Source organism: Otolemur garnettii, unplaced genomic scaffold (genome assembly GCF_000181295.1).
Source record: "Otolemur garnettii isolate 467f Iridium unplaced genomic scaffold, OtoGar3 scaffold00009, whole genome shotgun sequence".
NCBI lineage: Eukaryota > Metazoa > Chordata > Mammalia > Primates > Galagidae > Otolemur > Otolemur garnettii.
In genome coordinates, this window is record NW_003852404.1 from 7,465,636 (window position 1) to 7,485,177 (window position 19,542).

Here is a 19,542-nt window from a genome sequence, read left to right on the forward strand (position 1 = left end):
CACAACGCCTGGCTATTTTTTGGTTGCAGCCATCATTGTTGTTTTGGCGGGTCCGGGCTGGGGATTCGAACCCGCCACGTTAGGTGTACGTGGCTGGCGCCTTAGCCGGTTGAGCTATAGGCGCCGAGCCGCAATTCCACACTCTTCACCAACTATTTATCTACTGTGCCCACCCGTGCCCAGGCGCCAGGCTCAACCCAGGACAACTATGAACAAGCCCCTGCCTAACAAACGTGGATCAGCGCCTCCAAGAGAAACAAGACTCACGCCTTTCTAGTAGCCACATCTTTTAAAAAGTTAGAATGTATTGGGTTAAATATATCTTTATGTATTAGGTGAAATTAATTTTAATAATACGTTTTTATTTAACCCAGTATATCCAAAATATGATCGGTTTAAGATGTAGTCGATTTTTAAAAATTCTCTTCTTTTTTTCATAGTAGCTCTTTGAAATCTGTGTGCATTTTACACAGACAGCACATCTCAATTCAGACTAGCCACATCTCAGGGGCTCAGCATTCCCATGGGGCAGTGGCTACCTTGTTGGAAAACACAGGTCTCGGCTGACCCAGGCTAAAGTAATCCTCCTGCCCCAGCCTCCTAAGTAGCTAGGACTGCAGGCACGCTCCACCATGCCTGGTTGGCCCATTACATATTATCCAGAATTCCCTATTCTGGCTTTGCTTTACTGACTAGGGATAAACTCTAGGCTGGGGAAGTCATTTTAACCTGTGAAGTATACAATAAGGGTGATATAAATATCTCCTTCTAGGTTGTAGTAGTATTCAATGGAATAATATATGCAAGAGAGCTTAGAACAAGTGCCTGAAAGGAAGTAAATGCCTCATAAATAGTGACCTAATAAATCAAGGCCTTCATCCACCTTTTTTTTTCTTTTTTGAGACAGAGTCTCAGTATATCACCCTCGGTAGAGTGCTATAGCATCATAGCTCACAGCAGCCTCCAATTCTTGGGCTTAAGTGATTCTCTTGCCTCAGCTTTCCAAGTAGCTGGGACTACAGGCACCTGCCACAACACCCGGCTATTTTGTTGTTGTTGTTGTTGTTGTTGTTGTTGTTGTTCTGTAGCAGGCCCGGGCAGGGTTTGAACCCACCAGCCCTGGTGCATGTGGCCGGCACACTAACCACTGAGCAATGGGCACCGAGCCACCTTTATCCACCTTTTAGCACAGAGATGGTCAATTTGATGTGTTGAGTTAGCTGGGCTATGGCGCCCAGTCATCCAGTCAAACCCTACCCATGAAAGTAGTTTTTAGATTTGATAAACATTGAAATCAGTAGATTTTGGATAAGCAGATTGCTATAAAAAATGTGGATGGACCTCCTCCAATCAGCTGAAAGCTTGCAGAGCAAAGAATGAGGTTTCCCATAGAAGAGGAAATGCAGCCTCAAGACTATAACACAGAAACCCTGCCTGAGTTTCCAGCCTGCAAATTTCAGACTCAAAACTGTGACATCAATTCTTTCTGAATTTCCAACTGGTCTGTTCTGGAAATTTCAGACTTGCCAGGCCCTGCGATTATAGGGGCCAATTTCTTAAAATACGTATCTCTCTTTCCCCACATAATAGACTATGTGTACCCCCAGGTGAGGGCATGACCAAAGCAGAGCATGAAACAGACACACCTTCCTCGTTCTGACTCATGTGGCATTAGAACAAGGGAACACCCCGGCCTTTCCCTCTCTCCAAGTGAACTGTCTCTCAAGATGGAGGGCTGAGGCCAAAGTGAAATTACCCACTCCAGAGATCCCTCCCAAGGGAACGGACCACAGGGTAGACTTTGATGGGGGGAAGAGGAGGAGAGGGAATGAAGAAGCAAGACCTGGGTTATGGGAACTTGCTCTTGAGGACAAGCCTGTGTGTCCCCATGGTGCAGTCAGGGGTGGGGAGGGACACAGAGGGGCTGCTTCTGGGAATGGATGATTCTGGCTCCCATCCCCTCGCCACTTTAGTCTCCGGCCAGGATTCCTGTCCAGTTCAGCTGCCCACAGCAGCCAGAGTGATTTTCCTAAAGCACACGTCGTGCCATTGCCACATTCCAACGTCCTTCCAAGGCTTCCCCATGACCTTAGGATAAGACCCAAAGCCTTTCCCATGATTTACAAGGCTCTGTACAAGGCCACAGCCATGCAAGCCTCTCACAATGTAGAGGTTTTGAAGTATGTTATAAAAGATCACATAGTCAGAAGCCCATGTTTATAAAAACTTAAAATAATTATATATATAAGCATAGAAAATAACTACCATCTATTGGGTCCGTGCCAGGCCTTGATGCACAATGGTTTACTATGTACCATCATGTTATTCCTGATAACCAAATGGGCTGGATACTGCCAGCATCTCCTTTACAGAGGTAGAAACAGGCCCAGAGAGGTCCCTGGCTAGTGAGGGAGAGAGCCAGCATGACCCCAGATCCACCAAGCCCAAAGGCCATGCTCTTCACTGCCAGGCTGGTTAGTGCCTCTGTGCAAATTGGAGGTAATAATAGCTCCCACCTCACAGGGCTGTTGTGAGGATTAATTGGGCTAAGATGTATGAAGCTCCCAGAACATATCCTGGCACAGCATGAGGGCTCAGGAAGTGTTGTCACCCATAGCAGCTTAGTACTGCCTCTGGGCAGGCCTACAAGACCACACTCAAAGATGCTCATAGTCATCTTCTCTAGTCCTAGGGTCATAGGTGATCATGTATTTTTTTATTTTTCCACAATGACCAGATATTACTTATGTGTTTGTTTTTAAATTCTTGCATGTATGGTGCCCTTGGTGAGCTGTCAGTCTCCTTAAGGCAGGCCCTGTTGGAGTGATCTCACAGGTTCATCTAAGGGCTGGCTCAGAGAGATTCCCCCCACCTTAAGTAAAGGATCCTGCAGGAAACGGCTCAGAAGAGCCCCTGCTGGCCCCGGCATTCTGTCCACAGGCTTGGCAGGGGTGAGAGTTGAGGGGTAGGTGCAGATCAGTGCCAGCGACTGGCCCCAGCTAAGTCTGCCCTTCACTGGCACTCTCCAAAAGGCATGGTGAGATGCTTTGTGGCTCTTCCGGACCCCAAGGGAGCAATGGGAGCAGCCATGATGCATGAGACCTCCGGCCCTGAATCCACCAACAGCTGTGACCACTTCAGTTATTTTAAACCCTTGGGCACCAGGAAACTGTCACATCAACCAGGCACTGAGCTCAACATTGTGGGCCTGAGCCAGGACAAGAGCCCTGACTGTGTGTAGCCAGGTCTGGCTAGGATTGTTGGGGGAGGGGGGTGGCTATTGGTTATTTCTTAAAACTGTGCTTGCTTATGTTTTCCATACATTATCCTCTTATATAATAACATCCTTACGTTATGCTGAGAGATCAGTCATTTCACAGATGCAGATAAGGGGGCTCTGAGTGGCAAGGTGAAGGCCGAGGCTGCATCAAAGCAAGGCTGGTGCTAGAACCTTGGCTTCCTCAGCTAAGAAGCACAGAAAACAGCCCTCCTCTGCTCTGACCAGTTCTGCCCCTGCCTCTACCTCCCTCCTCCATGTAAGTTCCTGGCTCTGCCACTCTTAGGAGCTATGCCATTCAGGGTAAATTCTTCAACCTCCCTGCGGCTCACTTGCTTCATGTGTAAAGTGGCAGGGTTGTTGGGAGGGTACAGTGGTCTGATTCTAATACATGAAAAGTGCCGCTTGGAACAGTGCCTGACCCACAGAGAGAAGGCACCAAGTGCCCGCTGTTCGGAGAATCTCGTCCTTTTGCCTGATGCTATCACTGCCCTGCGGTGACCTGTCTGGGCCTCAGTTGGTGAGGGGGTGTAGTGTCCTCCCCTCGCTCTGGGTCCCCAGTTTCCCAGTGGGTGAAATGAAGGGGGATACCCTGGCGTATGCCCAGTATCTGCCACACAGTAAGGGCTCAAAAATAACTCTCAGCAGAGGGGTGCACGAGCCCACTTCTGGAGGTGCCTCAAAGTCGTACTGAGCATTACAGTTCCCACCCACTTTGGCAGGTGGCCACCTGGGAGCTGCCTCCTGATTGGAGGATGTGTTTGGCGCATCCTCCAGGAGCCAATCAGGAGTTACCGGCATCTCCCTGGGTCAGTGTGCTGCGACTTTGCGGGACAAGGGGCCTGCTGGCTGGAACGCCAGCTTTTCACCTTCCCCGCCCACATTCCTCCCAGATCCCTGCGCCCTGGAGCAGCTGGTCTCTTGCCAACTCCTAATTTGGACTGCCTTAGGGAGAAGGTTGGATTCAGGGGGCTGGGTGTGTCAATTCTGGACACATCTTGTCCAGGCTCACTTTTTCCTGGGGTCCCCATCTCCCCATCAGCCCTCCCTCTTTCCCAGACATTCATCCTCTCCATCATACCCCTTCCCTCTCACAGCCTCTGCCCACACACACCCACCCACCCACCCCCGATCCCGTCCCCACCCACCAGGGATCACTTACTCACATTTGGCTGAATTATCTGACCAGCCCTTCCCTTGGGTCAGAGGGGAAGGTCTGGATGGCAGCAGAGACTGGTTCAGGTCCCCACTGATTGTCACTTGCACCTCAGTCTCCACAGTACACAAACTAGGGCAGTGGAGTGGCACCCTCTTCACTCAGTAGCCCAGGGCAGAACTAGGGCCCCAATCCTTGTCCACTCTCTCTCCCTGAACTCACACATCCTGTTATTCAAAATCTCAGTTCATAAGCACTGGTCAGATCACTTCCCTCCTCTCCAACTCTGTCGTGCTGCCCCAGCCAGGGTCTTCATGGCTCCTTCCCAAACCCCTCCTCATCCATGGTGGGGGGCGGGGAGCAGAGGGTAGCCAGAATGACCCATTTCACTGCCACTCCTGACCACTCCTTGATGAGGCCCCCATCCCAGGCCTCCACCACCCCCCTTGGTTTGGCATTCTGGCCCCTGCCAGCTACCGGGGCCCCCACCACCAGCCCTCTGCATTTTCCGTATGGCAATGTCGATCTGGTTGTTGAGGGGAGGCGGCTATCAGGCCTTGTCCAGCTCCCTGGCTTTGCTCAGCGTCTCCCTCTCTTCCCCCTTAGTTTGCAAACGTCTCCTTTAAAAAAGTTCAGTCATTCCCTCTTCAGGAAAACCTCCCCGGACCCCAGGCTGGGTTAGGGCACACTCTCTCCGCTCCCACATGGGGACACGGGACCCTGCGTTCTGGCACCTGGCTCCTGGGCGCCCACTTAAGACTTATTGGATCAAAGAATGATTTCACTGCAGGCTTCCCTCAGACCAAGGCAGGGCCCGGGCGAGAGGAGGGAGACGGCTTGGGGGCGGGGCCACGGGTGACGGACAGACCTGCAGCTCTATACGGGAGGAGTCTGGCGGCCGCCACGCCCACGCCCCGCCTACCGGCGGCAGAAAAGGCGGCGCGCCCGGCCCGGAGCACAGAGGCTGCTTGCCCGAGGGCTCACCTGCGGCAGGTGCTCCCAGCGGCCTTGGACCAGCGAGCGGCGGGGCAGAGCGGCGCGGCGAGCGCTGGCACTGCGGACTGGGGAGATGCTGCGTGAGCGGACCGTGCGGCTGCAGTACGGGAGCCGCGTCGAGGCGGTGTACGTGCTGGGCACCTTCCTCTGGACCGATGTCTACAGGTGAGCCAGGCCACTGCGCCGGCGCGAGACCCCCTCCGACCTCAGGTCTCGCCCCCAGAAATCCTGAGACCCTTCTCCACACTCGAGGACGTGGATAGCCTTCTACTAGCCCCGTTAGTCCTCATCCCTAGGGTTCCACGCCCTGAAATCCTAAAAACCTCTCTCAAAAACCTGACAACTACCAGACCTTGTGTCCGCCTGTCTGAAAACCTGAGATCCTCCCAGGCACCCTGACACAGCCTTAGCCCCAGCTCCCTTACTGCTCTTCCCAGACGTCTGCCCCTCGTGGCTGTCCTCACACCCAGCCTTCTCAACCTCAGCGCCTCCTGAGCTTCTCCACCACCCTCTCTCCTTTCACTTCCCCACTTGCCCTCAGCACATCCCTTCCCTTCTGTTCAGGCCCTCCTGTCTGCCACCCACCCCAGCCCAGCCTCCACTGCTAGTGCCAGCAGGTGGGCCTCCTGGGGCAGGACCAGAGAGGAGCTGCCCTGGGAAAAGAATCCGGTTCTGGACTTGGCTCACACTCTGATTTCTCCTGGTGGGGGGTTGCTGATGGTTGGTTGACTGTCCCCAGGCACTGGCCATGAGCTCCAAGTCCCCTAATGCCTTCCCCTAACTTCACCCTGGGACCAGAGAGAGACCATATCCATCCAGCTGAGGTCAGGGACTTGGGGTGGGGTCTTGGTCAGAAGAGGGACCCTGATTCAGGATCCTGCTCCTGCCCCTCTTCTCTCTATCCACGAACTTGGTGGAGTGCAGCATTTCTGAGACCACAGGATATAAGGTAGAGCTCTACCACTACCCCCGGCCCCCAAGAGACAGCCAAGTCTATAACCCATCCTCCCTAGTGTGTGGGCTGGAGACTTGGGAAGATGTGGTTGATGTGAATGAAGGTCCGGACAAGCCCCCTGGAGAATGGGGCTGGGGTTTTATCGGCAGCCCTCTATTCCAAGCATTTGAGATCAGACAAGAGTGGGCACCCTCAGAGTGGCATGGCTATAGACTATTCCATTCTATTGAAACGTTCCCCATTGCTAGGGTTGGAGAGGTCAGTGCTACATGGGGGAAGGGCTTGCATGACTCTGAGGTGGGACACTGTGCTGTGTCAGGAGGGTCCCCTAACCGCTCTCTGCCTCAGGCTGGGCTCACATGGAGGTGCCAACGTGGCTTATTGCTCCCAAATCATTCTGACACCTGCAGCGCCCTGCCTCTGCCCAGCCCCCACCAAACCCCATCCCTCTGTCTCCCCACACACCCTCCCCAGCCCATCCTCTCCTTCACCTCCTGTGGCCCTGGCAGCCCTCCCACTTGCCCAGCCAGTCTCCTGCCACCTCCACAGAGACACTGGCCACTCTGATACCATCAAGTCCCAGGCCCAGGGACCTTCTCGGCTCCTCTGCCCCTGGCCTCAGCTACCTCCTTGGCCTGGGTCTGGGCCTCAGTTATCCTACATGTAGACCAGGTAATCTCTGCAGGTTATAACACTGCCATTAGAGTGTGGTCCAGACACCAGTGGCCTAGGAGGGCTCCCCTCCTTACCCCACCCCCATCTCTGAACTGGGGACTGCCAGGCAGTGGGCTGGGAGCCAGAGTGCTCAGGTCTCTAAGCCTCAGCTGTCACTATACCCGCCTGTTTGTTTGCTGAGGCACTTTTGGTGCAGCCTGAAAGGCTGGCGTGATGCCTTCAGTGGGGAATAGGGAGTAAAGGAGGGGTCCTTCTCAAGCCCCCTCTCTTCGTTCCGTCCTGGCAAAGAAAGGCCCGGCCAGGTGGGGGTAAGGAGTGGGGCAGGGACAGGCTCATCCTCCCTCTAGCAAGAGGCAGAGTTATGATTCCCTTGGCCTTTTTCAAGACACCAGCAATAGCCATTACAACCCACACCCCTCACCTGCACTTAAGATTCCCATGATCTACAGGAGGGTCCGCAGAGCCTAGACGAGCACTGTCCGAAAGAAATAGAATGTGAGCCACAATAAAGCCACATTTTTCATCTTAAATATTCTAGTAGTCTACGTTTGTTTAAAGTTAAATAGGTACAATCAAATGTAATAACATTTTATTTAACCCAATATATCCAAAATATTATTTCAATATGTAATCAATAGAGAAATTATTAATGGGGGAATTTATATTCTTTTTTATGATAAGTCTTTGCAACCCCACATGTATTGTACACTTCAGCACATCTCAACGTGAGTTGACTGCATTTCAAGGGCTCACTAGCCACGTGTGCTGGTGGCCAATGTCCCAAACAGCATGGGTCTAAAGCAGAGTTTCTCAATCTCAGCGCTATTGCATTTGGGGCCAGATATTTCTCTGCTGTGGGAGCTATCCTGTGTAATGTAGGTTGTTCAGTGGCACCCCTGGCCCTTCTCCCCTAGATGTAAGAAGCAAGCCCCAAATTGTGACCATCAAAAATGTCTAAAGACAATGCCAGCAGTCCCCTGGCAGGGAGCAAAATTACCCTCAGTTGAGACTCACTGGTCTAGCAGAAAGAAGCCTCTTCCAGGACTAAGGAGCCTGGGCTGTGACTGCTGTTGTTACTTATAATGTCTGTGTAATAAGAGCTTCTGTCAGTATTAATAAGTAAGCACCTAGGAATCAAATGTGTCATCTCATTTCTTCCTTATCATAGACCTGAGAAGTACTTCTTGGATCATCCCATTTTGTAGATGAGGAAGGCGAGGCTCGGAGAGATGAGGCCACTGGACTCAGGGACAAGCCTGGCTGACTCAGAACTCATGCTCTTATCCTCCACTCTTTTTTGTGTGACCTAAACCCAGCAGGTTAAGCTGGATGACCCTCTCAGCCTATGTCCCTTCCACCCTCCACCTGGCCACAAGCCCACTGTCCCCAGAGACTTCATCCAAGCCCTTTGGCCCTCTACTTACCTCTGAGTCCTTTCCAGCATAGACACAGATCCTGGCTCAAGTTGCCAATTGATACCCTCAGGGTCTCTTAATAGACCCCAAGGAACAAGGCCTTGTGGACACTAGGCCCAGTTATTTAGAGGGTGGTGTCCTGACCTCACTCGTCCTGAGTCACGAGGATGAGCAAACAGGCTCAGCACCCACTAAGAGCTCTGGGCTCCCTTTCCTGAGAGGCAGATGTAGTCTCTTCCCCTCCAAGCACACAGCAGGGGCCTCATCTGCCCCAAAAGACCTTGTGATCCTGGCAGGAACTGCCCTGCCAGTGTGAGCTCCCTCCCTCCTCCCCTGCAGGATCACTCCCAGTGAAGGCTGCTCTTAGGGGCTGAGAAGCCAGCAGGGCAGTGAAAAGAGGCAGAATTTGAAGTCACCCAGACCAAGTTCCTACCCACTGTCTGTGCAACTTAAGCAAATTGCTTAACCTCTCTGAAACTCCCTTGACCCAAATGAGAGGCAATCAGAGAATACAAGGAAAGACCTGGTACCCAGTAGAAGTTGTACACAAGGTCACGATAATGAACTTCCAACCTCAACGGGTCACGCAGGCCACCATGGGAAGGGGGCACACTTCCTTCCTGCAAAACTGACTCTTCAGGGATAGATGCCTCGACCTCGCCACATTCTGACTGCTAGTCTCCAGCAAGTTATGAGTAGATAAACAGAAAGAAGTAGGATTTTTCCTAGAGATTGTACTTTGTGATTGTTAGCAAAGACAGCTTGCTGTGAGCTGGCTACCATAGCTCAGTAGTTAGTGTGCTAGCCACACACACCAGGGGCAGCAAGTTTGAGCCTTTCCTGGGCCTGATAAACAAACCAAAAAGAAATTTTTTTTCAAAGAAATCAACTTGCTGGGCAGTGCCTGTGGCTCAGTGGAGTAGGGCGCTAACCCCATATGCCGAAGGTGGCGAGTTCAAACCCAACCCTGGCAAAAAAAAAAAAAAAAATACTGTATAAAAAAGAAATATAACTTGCTGTTTCCTTCTACGATTCCCAAATAGACTCACCTTAGGTCTGCACAGGTACGCCTGGCTCCCACCATCTCTCCCAGTGGTCCCTATAGCTGGCAGCTGCTTCTTTGCTGGGGCTGGCCTGGGTCCTTAAGTGATAAGGGCTTGAAGTTGGAGAGAAGGCACAAAGGGAGTAACATCCTCAGATTTGGTTTCACCCAGACCACCCACCCCTTGTGAGTGATGCTTTTCATGCACTGGAGGCGTGGACACTCCAGAGTCAGGAAGGATTGGAGGGAGGGCAGTCTCGGAGTAAAGGAGTGGGGTGGTCACCTTCCACTCGACTCTTCCACTGACCCACAAAACAGAACTTGGAGGTAGATTCTCCTGTCCCTCCCTCAGTTTATGCATCTGTCTAAAGGGAGTGAGGGTTCTTTAACACAGGTGTTTCCTTTTCCTTCCTGGTGGACAGAGGCCAAATCCTGAGGTCTGCAGGAGCTACAGGACAAAAGATGATGTTAATAATTGTCTCTTGCCTCAGCAGAGCAGTGGCAACAGGGGTTACATCTGACCTGACCATAAGTCCACGAGGGGGAAGTTGCGGGTGGGAGTGAACTCCTGCCTCTTCCCCGGGACTCCCCAAGGCAGAGGCTGATCAGCCATCTTCTTTGGCAGAGCCTTGCCTGTCACTCTTTGGGCAGAAGATGAGAAGAGGGGACCAGGGCAGGAGTTCCTAGACTCTGGCACAGACCCACTCCCAGACTTTCTCTGTCTCTTGGTTGGTGTAAGTGCTAGGGATTTCTTTGTTTTAAAAAGTATTATTAGGTAGCTGGGCGTTGTGGCGAGTGCCTATAGTCCCAGCTACTTGGAAGGCTGAGGCAAGAGAATCGCTTAAGCCCAAGAATCTGAGGTCGCTGTGAGCTATGATGCCACAGCACTCTACCCAAGGTGACATAGTGAGATTCTATCTCAAAAAATAAAATTAAATTAAAAGTATTATTAGGACAAAGCCCAGGAGGGTCTGAATCCAGTTTGCAGTGATGCTGTGGGCTCCCCTTCCCCACAGTATGCCAGCAGGCCTCACCTCACCGACCCCTCCTAGCAATCCCACTGCACACACTCCATCCTGACCATTCTGGCTGTGTGGATGCCCTTACCCTTGAACAGGCCAAGCTCATTCCCACCTCAGGGCCTTTGATTTGTTGTTCCGTCTTCCTGGGATGCTCTCTCCCAGACCTCCACAGGCCTGACTCTCATCCATTAAGTATCAGCTCAAATGTCACCTCCTCCAAGCAGCCTTCTGTGATTGCCCCATGTCATGGTACCCTTACCTGGGCCCTGGGCACTCTCTATCTTATTAGATCTTTTTCTTTGCGCATCTTATTATTTACCTAATATTACTAGCTAATGTTTACTGAGCACTTATTTTGTATCTTATGTATCCAGTAGTCTTCTCAACACTTTGCACCCTGATCTCATGTGTATTTAATACTGTACATGTGCTTAAACCTCAAAGCAGCCTTAGAGTTGGATGCCATTATTGCCTTCCTGTCGCAGGTTAGAACCTGTAGTGAGGAATGTTTGTCCAGGATGGCACAGCTGGTAAATGGTGGATGCAGGGCCCAGGCCCCTAACCACTCTACCAGGCTCCTTCCTGGGACTGGTGTTAAAACATGCCTCCTCCTTGCTCGCTGGCCTTCCTTGGGTCAATGAAGGGCTCCTTGGTTGAGCGAATGAATGAATGGACATGGCCAGTGATGCATGTGGACTGGCCTATGATGGGGCTGAGTTCCCCACCCCCAGCCTCAAGGGACCAGCACCGCTGGATGGGCCTGTGGAAGGTCACAAGGGCATGTGGCCAAGCTTGGCCAGAGCCTCACTTGCTCCTGAAAGAATGACGGTAGGAGGAATTCAGGCCAGGTCAGGTGGCCCCGTAAATTAGAACGACACCCAGAGCCCTCAGCCCTAAACGGGAAGCCTTGCCAGGGGTGGCTGCTGTGGGGCTCCAGTTTCAGGCCAGTTCTCTGGGGAAGGGAGGGTGTTAAGGAGAACCTGGCCCACAAACTCCTGCATAGCTGGGGTCCCTGAAGACCTTCCCCTATTGGTCAGAGGGCCCTGAGTTAGGATGGGAACACAGTGGCAGGGGGTCACCGCAGGGCCCACCCCAACTGGCCAGGCACACCTGTTAAACTTTGAGGGAGGCCACCTTCCCAAGGCCACCCTCCCCTGCCCAGCCACACCAGACCTGTGCCCAGGGGCTCTGACAGGCCCAGCACTGCTAATCTTGGTTATTCACCTAAGAGCCCAAGACAGGAGGCCAGCCTTTGGTGTCCCCTTTCCAGGACTCTAAGTCCCACTTATAAAACAAATAGGGGGCTTGAGAGGTCCCTAAAGGCCTCCCATTCAGTCCTCTCCTGGCCAGGACTGACCCTCCCCACCACCCTCCACTAAGTCCCCCTATTTAGACGACCTTAGGGAAGACTCTAGACTGTAGATTCTCTCTCAGGACTGGAGCAGCCAGGCCCAGATCTCAGAGAGCTTGGTTTCACCTCACACTCCCATATTTCTGTCCCTGAGACTTGAGCCTTAGTGTGTTTATCTGTAAAATGGGGTGGCATTGGGACAGGCCTTGAGAGGTTATTAGAAGGATGAACTGAGAGCTTGTAGAAAGGCACTTGGCACAGTGCCTGGCACATCCTAATAGTTCTCTGGGGGTTGGTAATAATAATAAATATTCCACAAGTAGTTATGAATTAGTATTGGGGTTTTTCTAATATTATTAAAACAAATAATAGCGAGACATGGTCCCTGCCATCTAGGAGTTCATAACACTCATGGGAGAAAAACTTTGAACACTTTCCAAGTGTTGTTTGAGACACCAGCAGAGGAAGAGAGAGATGTATTCTGGCTGATGAGATCAGGGAAGACTTCCTGGAAGAGGGGATAATTGAGCTAGGTCTTGAAGAATGGATACGGGTTCAGAGACAGACCAGGGACATGCCACACAGGGGCAGAGGTAGCTGGCAGGAAAGTTGGGACACGTGGAGGCAGGAAGGGCACAGTTTCAGTGGCCTGGAGGTTAAGTCTAGAGGGGCAGTGAGTTCAAACTGGGGCTCTGAATGTGTTGATCAGGCATCGGAGTTTGTTCTGCAGGTTGAAAGGAATTGTTGAAAATTTTTGAGGATAGTATCTATAGAACAGGTTGTTTCTTCCCTAAGAAGTGGCTCAGGGCAGCTGGAGGCACCAGGTGGAGAAGGAGGCTCGCTGGAAGCAGATGTCATGGTTTGCCTCTGCGGATCCCTGTCCAGCACAGCTGCCCACCCTCTGAGCTCCAGCCACCACCGTGCTGAGCACTAGGTGTGAAGTCTGGCCTGAGATCTTCCCAGCCCGGGTCCTTGCCTCCCCCCTGCTCACCATGGGCTTGCATGCCAGGCTGGCACCCACAACTCCCCCCTCAGGCTCCTATAAAGACCCGTAGACAAAATGTCACACTCAGGCTGCCAGGAGCTGGGGTCACCCTGGGGATGAGCCCCGACTGGTGTTAATGAGGCCCAGGTCAGGTGGACAGGCAGAGAGGGCCAGATGCCAGCAAAGAGCAGACACTTCATGCCTTCAAGTCTGGGGCTGAGCGAGCCACCCCATCCCTGCAAGGCCAAGCCAGTGACCCTCCCCACTGACAGAGCCAAGACCAGGGAAGCTGGGTGGCTTTCCAGAAGCCACACAGCATTTATGGGGCTGGGGAGATACCCCCTGCTTAACACCAACCAACTGGCCATTTCTCTCCATTTCCACGGCCACCGCTTAGTACCAAGGCACCATAATCACTCACCTGGGCAGCCACAGCACCTCCTCACTGGTTCCCCACCTCTTCTATTGCTCTCTTGAAATCTATCCCTGCCCTACACCCTGGGTGATCAGTCCACAGTGCAAAAGTGACCCTGCTACCCCTGCTTAGAAACCGTCAGTGACTTCCCTTTACTCTCAGGAGAAAGGCCACGATCTAGAACTCCTCCCACCACTCTCCACAAACTCCAACCACACCCTCCTTTCAGTTTCTTGAACCTGCCGGGCTGACTTTCTCCTTGGGCCATCACCCAGGCTGTCCCTGCTGCTTGGAAATCTCTGCTCCTCTTCTTCCCCTCCCTTTGTCCAATTCAGTGGTTCTCAAACTGTGGCTCTAGACCAGCAGCACTTGGGAGCTTTGTCAGACATGCAATTTCTTAGGCCCCACTAGCAAGCCGGGTAGGCAATGCTGATTGATGTGCACTCAGATTTACGAACTGCTGGTTTAATCCATTCCTTTATAGGAGCCTGAGCGGGGAGTCATGGGTGCTAGCCTGGCATGCACCCTATCTATCTTTGGGAGTGCAAAGCTTAAAGGCTACTTCTCAGGGAATCCCTCTTTGAACCCCAGGCCAGAGTCTTGTGACACTCCACACTTCTCCTGTATAGGAATTATCACAGCTATAATCACACAATTAATTGCTTAACCCAATTGAAAGTCTTTTTCCTCCACCAGAATACAAACACCATAGGCTCAGGGAACACATTTTCTTTTTTACCAATCAACCCCCAGCACCCAGAACTGGGCCTGGCACATAATAAGTGATCAGAGATTGTCTGCTAAGTGAATGAATGACCTCCTCTTCCAGCCCTCCTGCTGCAAACAATTTATACTTACTGTGTGCCTGCACTAGGCCAGGGGCTGAAACAAAAATTAAAAAAGAGGATGTAATAATCCCTACCTTCAGAGAATTAACTGCCACAGGGACAGAAACCATAAGGATGAATCAGCTGGGTTGGGTCTTCAAGGAGAGGCGGACATTTACCAGGCAGAAAAGTCAGGAGAAAGTCTTGCAGGTAGAAGGAACAGCAGGTGAAAGGGAGCGATGTGGGGAATCTAGGGGGTGGAAGGAGTCACAGAAAACGGGGCTGGGATGCGGTGGCCAAGTGCCACTGGTTGAACACAAGGCTAAAGAGCTTGGGTTTTATTGTAAGGGTGAGCACTGAGTGGCCAGTGAATCTTTTCAGGCAAGCAAGTGACCTGATTTCTGTTCTTTAAAAAAAAAAAAATCACTCTGGTGATACAGCTTGGAGAGCCAAGAAGGTGGGTCCATTCATTGATTTACTCCCAAAGACTACATTGAGCATGACCATGTCCTGGGTTCTGGGATACAGTGGTGGACAAAGCAGATGTGGTTTGGGGACTGGCTGCCTCGAATTTATTAGCCTCTTTCCAATAGGCAGGGAGGTCCGCACCCTTCCTGCTCCCACTCCTTTTCCTTCCATATTGTGCTTGGTCCCTCTCTGCAGGCAATTCAATAGCCTGCAGCCCCTGGCTCTTAGGTTTCTGCAGGGGGATTCTAAGAGGTTCGTGGGGGGGAGGGAGAACAGCCAACAGGATCTGCAGAGGGACAATGGCACCTTTGTTGCTTCTGCCAGGGCTTTTCCAAGAATAGCTGTTTGCTCAGCTCAGAGCAAGGCTGGTGCTGGGTGGTGGGAGGGTGTGGGGCCCTGAAGCTGTAACGTGGGTCAGGCGTTAACCCTCTGGAGCCTCTGGGGCCTCCTCTGGTTTCTCACTGGCAGAGAGGAATGAAGCAGGTCCCATCTCTCATTTGACACTCCATGAAACTGAGAGAGGGAAACCCCCTGGCCCCAGGCCACCCAGCAAGTTGATGGGCAAAGCTAAAACTTGCATAGAGAAATGTCTCCCAGACCCGAGTCCATGATTTCCTGGACTCACGAGTTTTGCCAAAACCATCCTCCACCTGTAGCACAATTAACATTTTTCTTTAAACCAACTCATGTTCTTCTTCATCACTTTATTGTAAACAGTGCTTTTATGGCATTGCCACAAATGGCAAGGCCTATCGGTTGTCATAAAAAGATACTGCACTTGATAAACACATCCATCTTCTTTTCAATTGTCCCTCCATGTGCCACCCAAAGCACCCAAGGTGCATCCCCACACCTCCCTTTGGGCTCGGCTCACCTTCCACCCTGCTCAGTTCTGCCCCCGTTCCTGTGTGTGTGTGATGGGACATGTCCTGAGTGGGCTGGGCTCTGAAGGATGGGGATGGGACTGCCCACAAGAGGCCCACAGCCCAGAGGGGGACAGGTACCACAGAGCAACACCACCTGATTCATCCTTTACAGCCTGCCGCTGTAAAACGTGGCCCAGCCCTATGAGGGATAAGAGCTGTGGAGCTAAGGGTGGCAGCCCTCCCACTTAGGGGTGGGTCACTAGACACTCAGACAATGCAAGGAACATGCTCAACACCCCCTCAGTAAGTCAGCGGCAAAACTGGACTCACACCCAGCTCTCTGCACACATTCCCCACCCCCATCCAGGGCTTTCCTGCTTCTCCTAATGATAGATGCAGGCAGAGCAGGGCAGGCCACGGCCAACATATGTCCAGCCTCACATCAGCCCAGTGTCCTCACAACTGGCTGAGGATTTTGGAGGGGGGCAGAGGGACAAGAAATAGAGTGGCCTCGGGGCTTCTGGACTGAGCTTCTCCCCCGGCATTGGGCCCAAGCTGTGGAGCCCTACCTACTCTCTCCTGCCAATGCCCAAAGCCTGTGATCTTTGCCAGCAGCTTGGGGTTCAGTGGCCTGGGTTACAGACCAGCTGCCTGGCGGGCTCTGCAACACACAGCCACCTCAGGGCTCTATCCACAGGACCATACTACTAGATGTCTCGACCAGTGATTCTCAAAGTGTGGCCCCAGGACCAGGAGCTTCAGTAGTTCCTGGAAACAAGTTAGAAATGGAAATGCCCAGGCCCCAGTCTGGACCTGCTCAGCCTGAAGCTGAGGTGGGGCCGCGGTCTGTGTCCCGCAGGCCCTCCAGGTGCTGCTGTGCTGTACTTTGACAGCTGCTGGCCTGGGCCTCTCATTCAACCCTGGCTACTGCTGCCGTCTTCGGCTGCCCTGGCCAGCCTGGGTCATGCCAGCCGGAGTCTGCAGGGATGCAATCCCAGAATCTCCAGCTTTAAAAGAAAACTGCCTGTCAGCTCCAAAGCACAGCTGTAATTTAGAATGCCTGGAACCCAGGCCCCCCAACGAGCATCTGTGCCTTCGAGACACACTTATTCTTATGTCTTAGTCACAAATCCCGTGGGAATCCCACTTAAATCCCTATGAACCCTCTTGGGCCTTTAGGAACCTTCAGACCAGGGGCTGGGATTTAACAAAACCACCAGCCCTGGGCACCTTCCTCCCCTGGCCTCCCTGGCCTTCCTGTCACCTCTTCCTAAGCCAGTGTCTTAGTCTGCCTGAGCTGCCACAGCAGAACACCGTAGACAGGGCGGCTTAAGAACAGATTTATTTGCTCACAGTTCTGGAGGCTGGAAGTCTGGCTTGCAGATGGCCAGACTTGTTACTGGGTCCTTACACAGCCTTTCCTGTGTGCGTGTGTCTGTGTGTATAGGAAGAGGACCCCCCCACTCTCTTACAAGGCCACCAATTCTATTGAATTAGAACCCCTCCCTTCTGACCTCATTTAATCTTAACTACCTCCTAAAAGCCCTGTCTCCAAATACCATTCTTCAACATAAGAATTTGGGGGAGACACATTCAGTCTATAGCAGCCAAATCAAACCAGTTGGTTCTCCCTCCCTGAAGTCTTAATGACTTATCAAGAATCACCAAAATATTTCCCTTTCAATGGAAAACCACCCTGAACCCCAAAGAATGACTGTAAGAATATGGGGACTTCTAGGCTAAGAAAGCCATGGCAAGGTAGGTGAGGAATCTTTGTAACAGAGGCACAGCACCCATGCCCTGTGAGGACTGGGGTCCAGGCTTCATTCCATGAGAACTTAGCACTTCACTCAGTGACCTGGGCAGGGAGGTTCTAGGCCTACCTCTGCCTTTGAAGCAAACTCATTTCCCTGTCTGAGTCACCCACCCTTACAGGATCAGGTGGCTCCCAATGCTGGCCGCCCATCAGAGGCACTAGGGAGCTGGTTAAGAATTCAGATCCCGGGAGACAGGCCTGAGGGATCTGTGTCTAGTAAGTGCCCTCTTTGCTGTCAGGAGACTGCAGTGTAGCTGGTTTCTTTAGGGTCCCGCAGACCAGATAATGTGGGAAGCCCCTTGGCCCTCCAGAAGTCTCCTCCCAAAGCCCCTTGTTCCATCTTCCCCAAGGGTCCCCCTGATCCTCTTTTCTCTCCCCACAGTGCAGCCCCAGCCGAGGCCCAGACCTTCAGCCTGAAGCACTCAGAGCACGTGCAGGTGGAGGTGGTGCGGGATGGGGAGGCTGAGGAGGTGGCCACCAACGGCAAACAGCGCTGGGCTCTCTCACCTACCACCACGCTGCGGCTCACCATGAACAAGGCGAGCACCGAGGCCAGCAGCGACAAGGTACCACAATTGGGGGAGTCCACCTTCTGCGGGGGCCACACTGGGATGAAAGCAGACCAGACAGGGCTCCCCCGATAGAACCCAAATGCACATCAATTTCAGTTTTTTCTGGTTGAAGGAGCAAAAAGAAACAGGTGAAATTAATTTTCATAATATATATTACTTAACCCCATATGTCAAATATCACCTTTCTGACATGTCATCAATATACAAATTTTTTTTCTTCTTTTTTTTTTTTCTGTCCCCCAGGGTAGAGTGTGGTAACATCATAGCTCACAGTGACCTCAGACTCTTAAGCTCCAGCAATCCTCTTGCCTCAGCCTCTTGAGTAGCTAGGACTACAGGCACACAACACCTGGATAGCTTTTCTATTTTTTAATAAGAGATGGGGTCTCAGTCTTGCTCAGGCTGATCTCAAACTCCTGAGCTCAGACAATCCACCCACCTTGGCCTTCCAGAGCCCTAGGATTATAGCCCTGAGCCACCGTGCCAGGCCAAATATAAAAATATCAATAAGATGGCTTGTATTATTTTTATATACCAAATCTAAACCCAGTTTGTTTTATACCTGCATCTCAGCTCAGACTAGACACTTTTCCAGTGCCCCGTGGGCATGTGGGCTAGTGGCTGCTGTGCTGGACAGCTCAGCATTAGACCATGGGATGATGGCTTCACAGAGGGGAAATTGTAGCCTGCTGAATGATGGAAAGTCAAGTTCAGAACCACAGAATCACGGGAAATTACAATCCCAAGCATCCTCAGTCTCACTATTTATAAAATGGGATGGTAAACCCCCAAGGGGGGATTTGCCCAAGTAGTGAAGCAGAAAATGGAACTGTCTCCTCTCTGGGTTCTCTAACTATGAACTTCACCTTGTGACAGCACTGGGTATTATCCAGAGAAAACACCCTCAGCCCTGTCCTGGGAGCTCAGCAGGAGTTAGACATACAACTTGGCAGATGGGGGACTTTGCAGAATGCACATGGGCACGGGAAGGCAGACGGCATCCTGGCTGCACACAGGGCCAGCGAGAGGGGAGTCCCTCATCTAGTTCGATTATCGGGGAGAAACTGCCCCCAACCTCCTTCCTGGAGGAGGGGGTGCCGATGTTTGGAGAAGGTCGGCTTGACAAGCTGGGCGGCACGAGGCAGGGAGGGGCAGTTACTTCACGTTTTCTTGCTTGTGATCTGTGATCTCTGCTCTTCTCTCTCTCCTGCTGCACCCCCTCCCCACCAAGGTCACCATCAACTACTATGACAAAGAGGGGAGTGTTCCCATCGACCAGGCTGGGCTCTTCCTCACAGCAATTGGTGAGTCGGTGTGGCTGCGGCCTCGGTACCCCCATCCGCCAGGGCCTGGCACCACTGCCTTCTCAGACCTGGTACTTGGAGCAGCTTCTCAATAATGCAGGTCTCTGGGTGTCCTGGCCCTTCTGTGCTGGGGTCGGGGGCTTCTTCCAGGAAGAGGCATACCCTGATCTGCCAGCAACTCACCCAATGACAGGGTCCCCTTCCCAGTTTCTGTGGGTGGACCACAAGGAGCAAAAGGAAACTCTATCCCTCCCCTGCCTCTCTCCTACAGCTGGAAAAGAGCTTCTTCCCTCTCATAGGGAGGGAATTGGCCACAGCCTATAAAGCCGCTGTCCCCTGTACCCTCCACACATCCAGCCCTGGCTGGTGGCTCTGGATCCTTAACTCACTGAGCCTAACC

The 19,542-nt window shown here is 52.2% G+C and overlaps 1 protein-coding gene across 1 annotated transcript in view; it reads left to right on the forward strand.

Annotated features, from left to right (window-relative positions):
* Positions 1 to 5,420: 5,420 nt before the first annotated feature.
* The window catches only part of PADI2 (peptidyl arginine deiminase 2), a 44,372-nt gene continuing 30,250 nt past the window's right edge, over positions 5,421 to 19,542 (forward strand). The window contains exons 1-3 of the mRNA XM_003783862.2: positions 5,421 to 5,594; positions 17,649 to 17,832; positions 19,070 to 19,142. Of these exons, the coding sequence (XP_003783910.1) occupies positions 5,503 to 5,594; positions 17,649 to 17,832; positions 19,070 to 19,142 (349 nt within the window). The 5' untranslated portion in view covers positions 5,421 to 5,502. The remainder of the gene's footprint in view (positions 5,595 to 17,648; positions 17,833 to 19,069; positions 19,143 to 19,542) is intronic.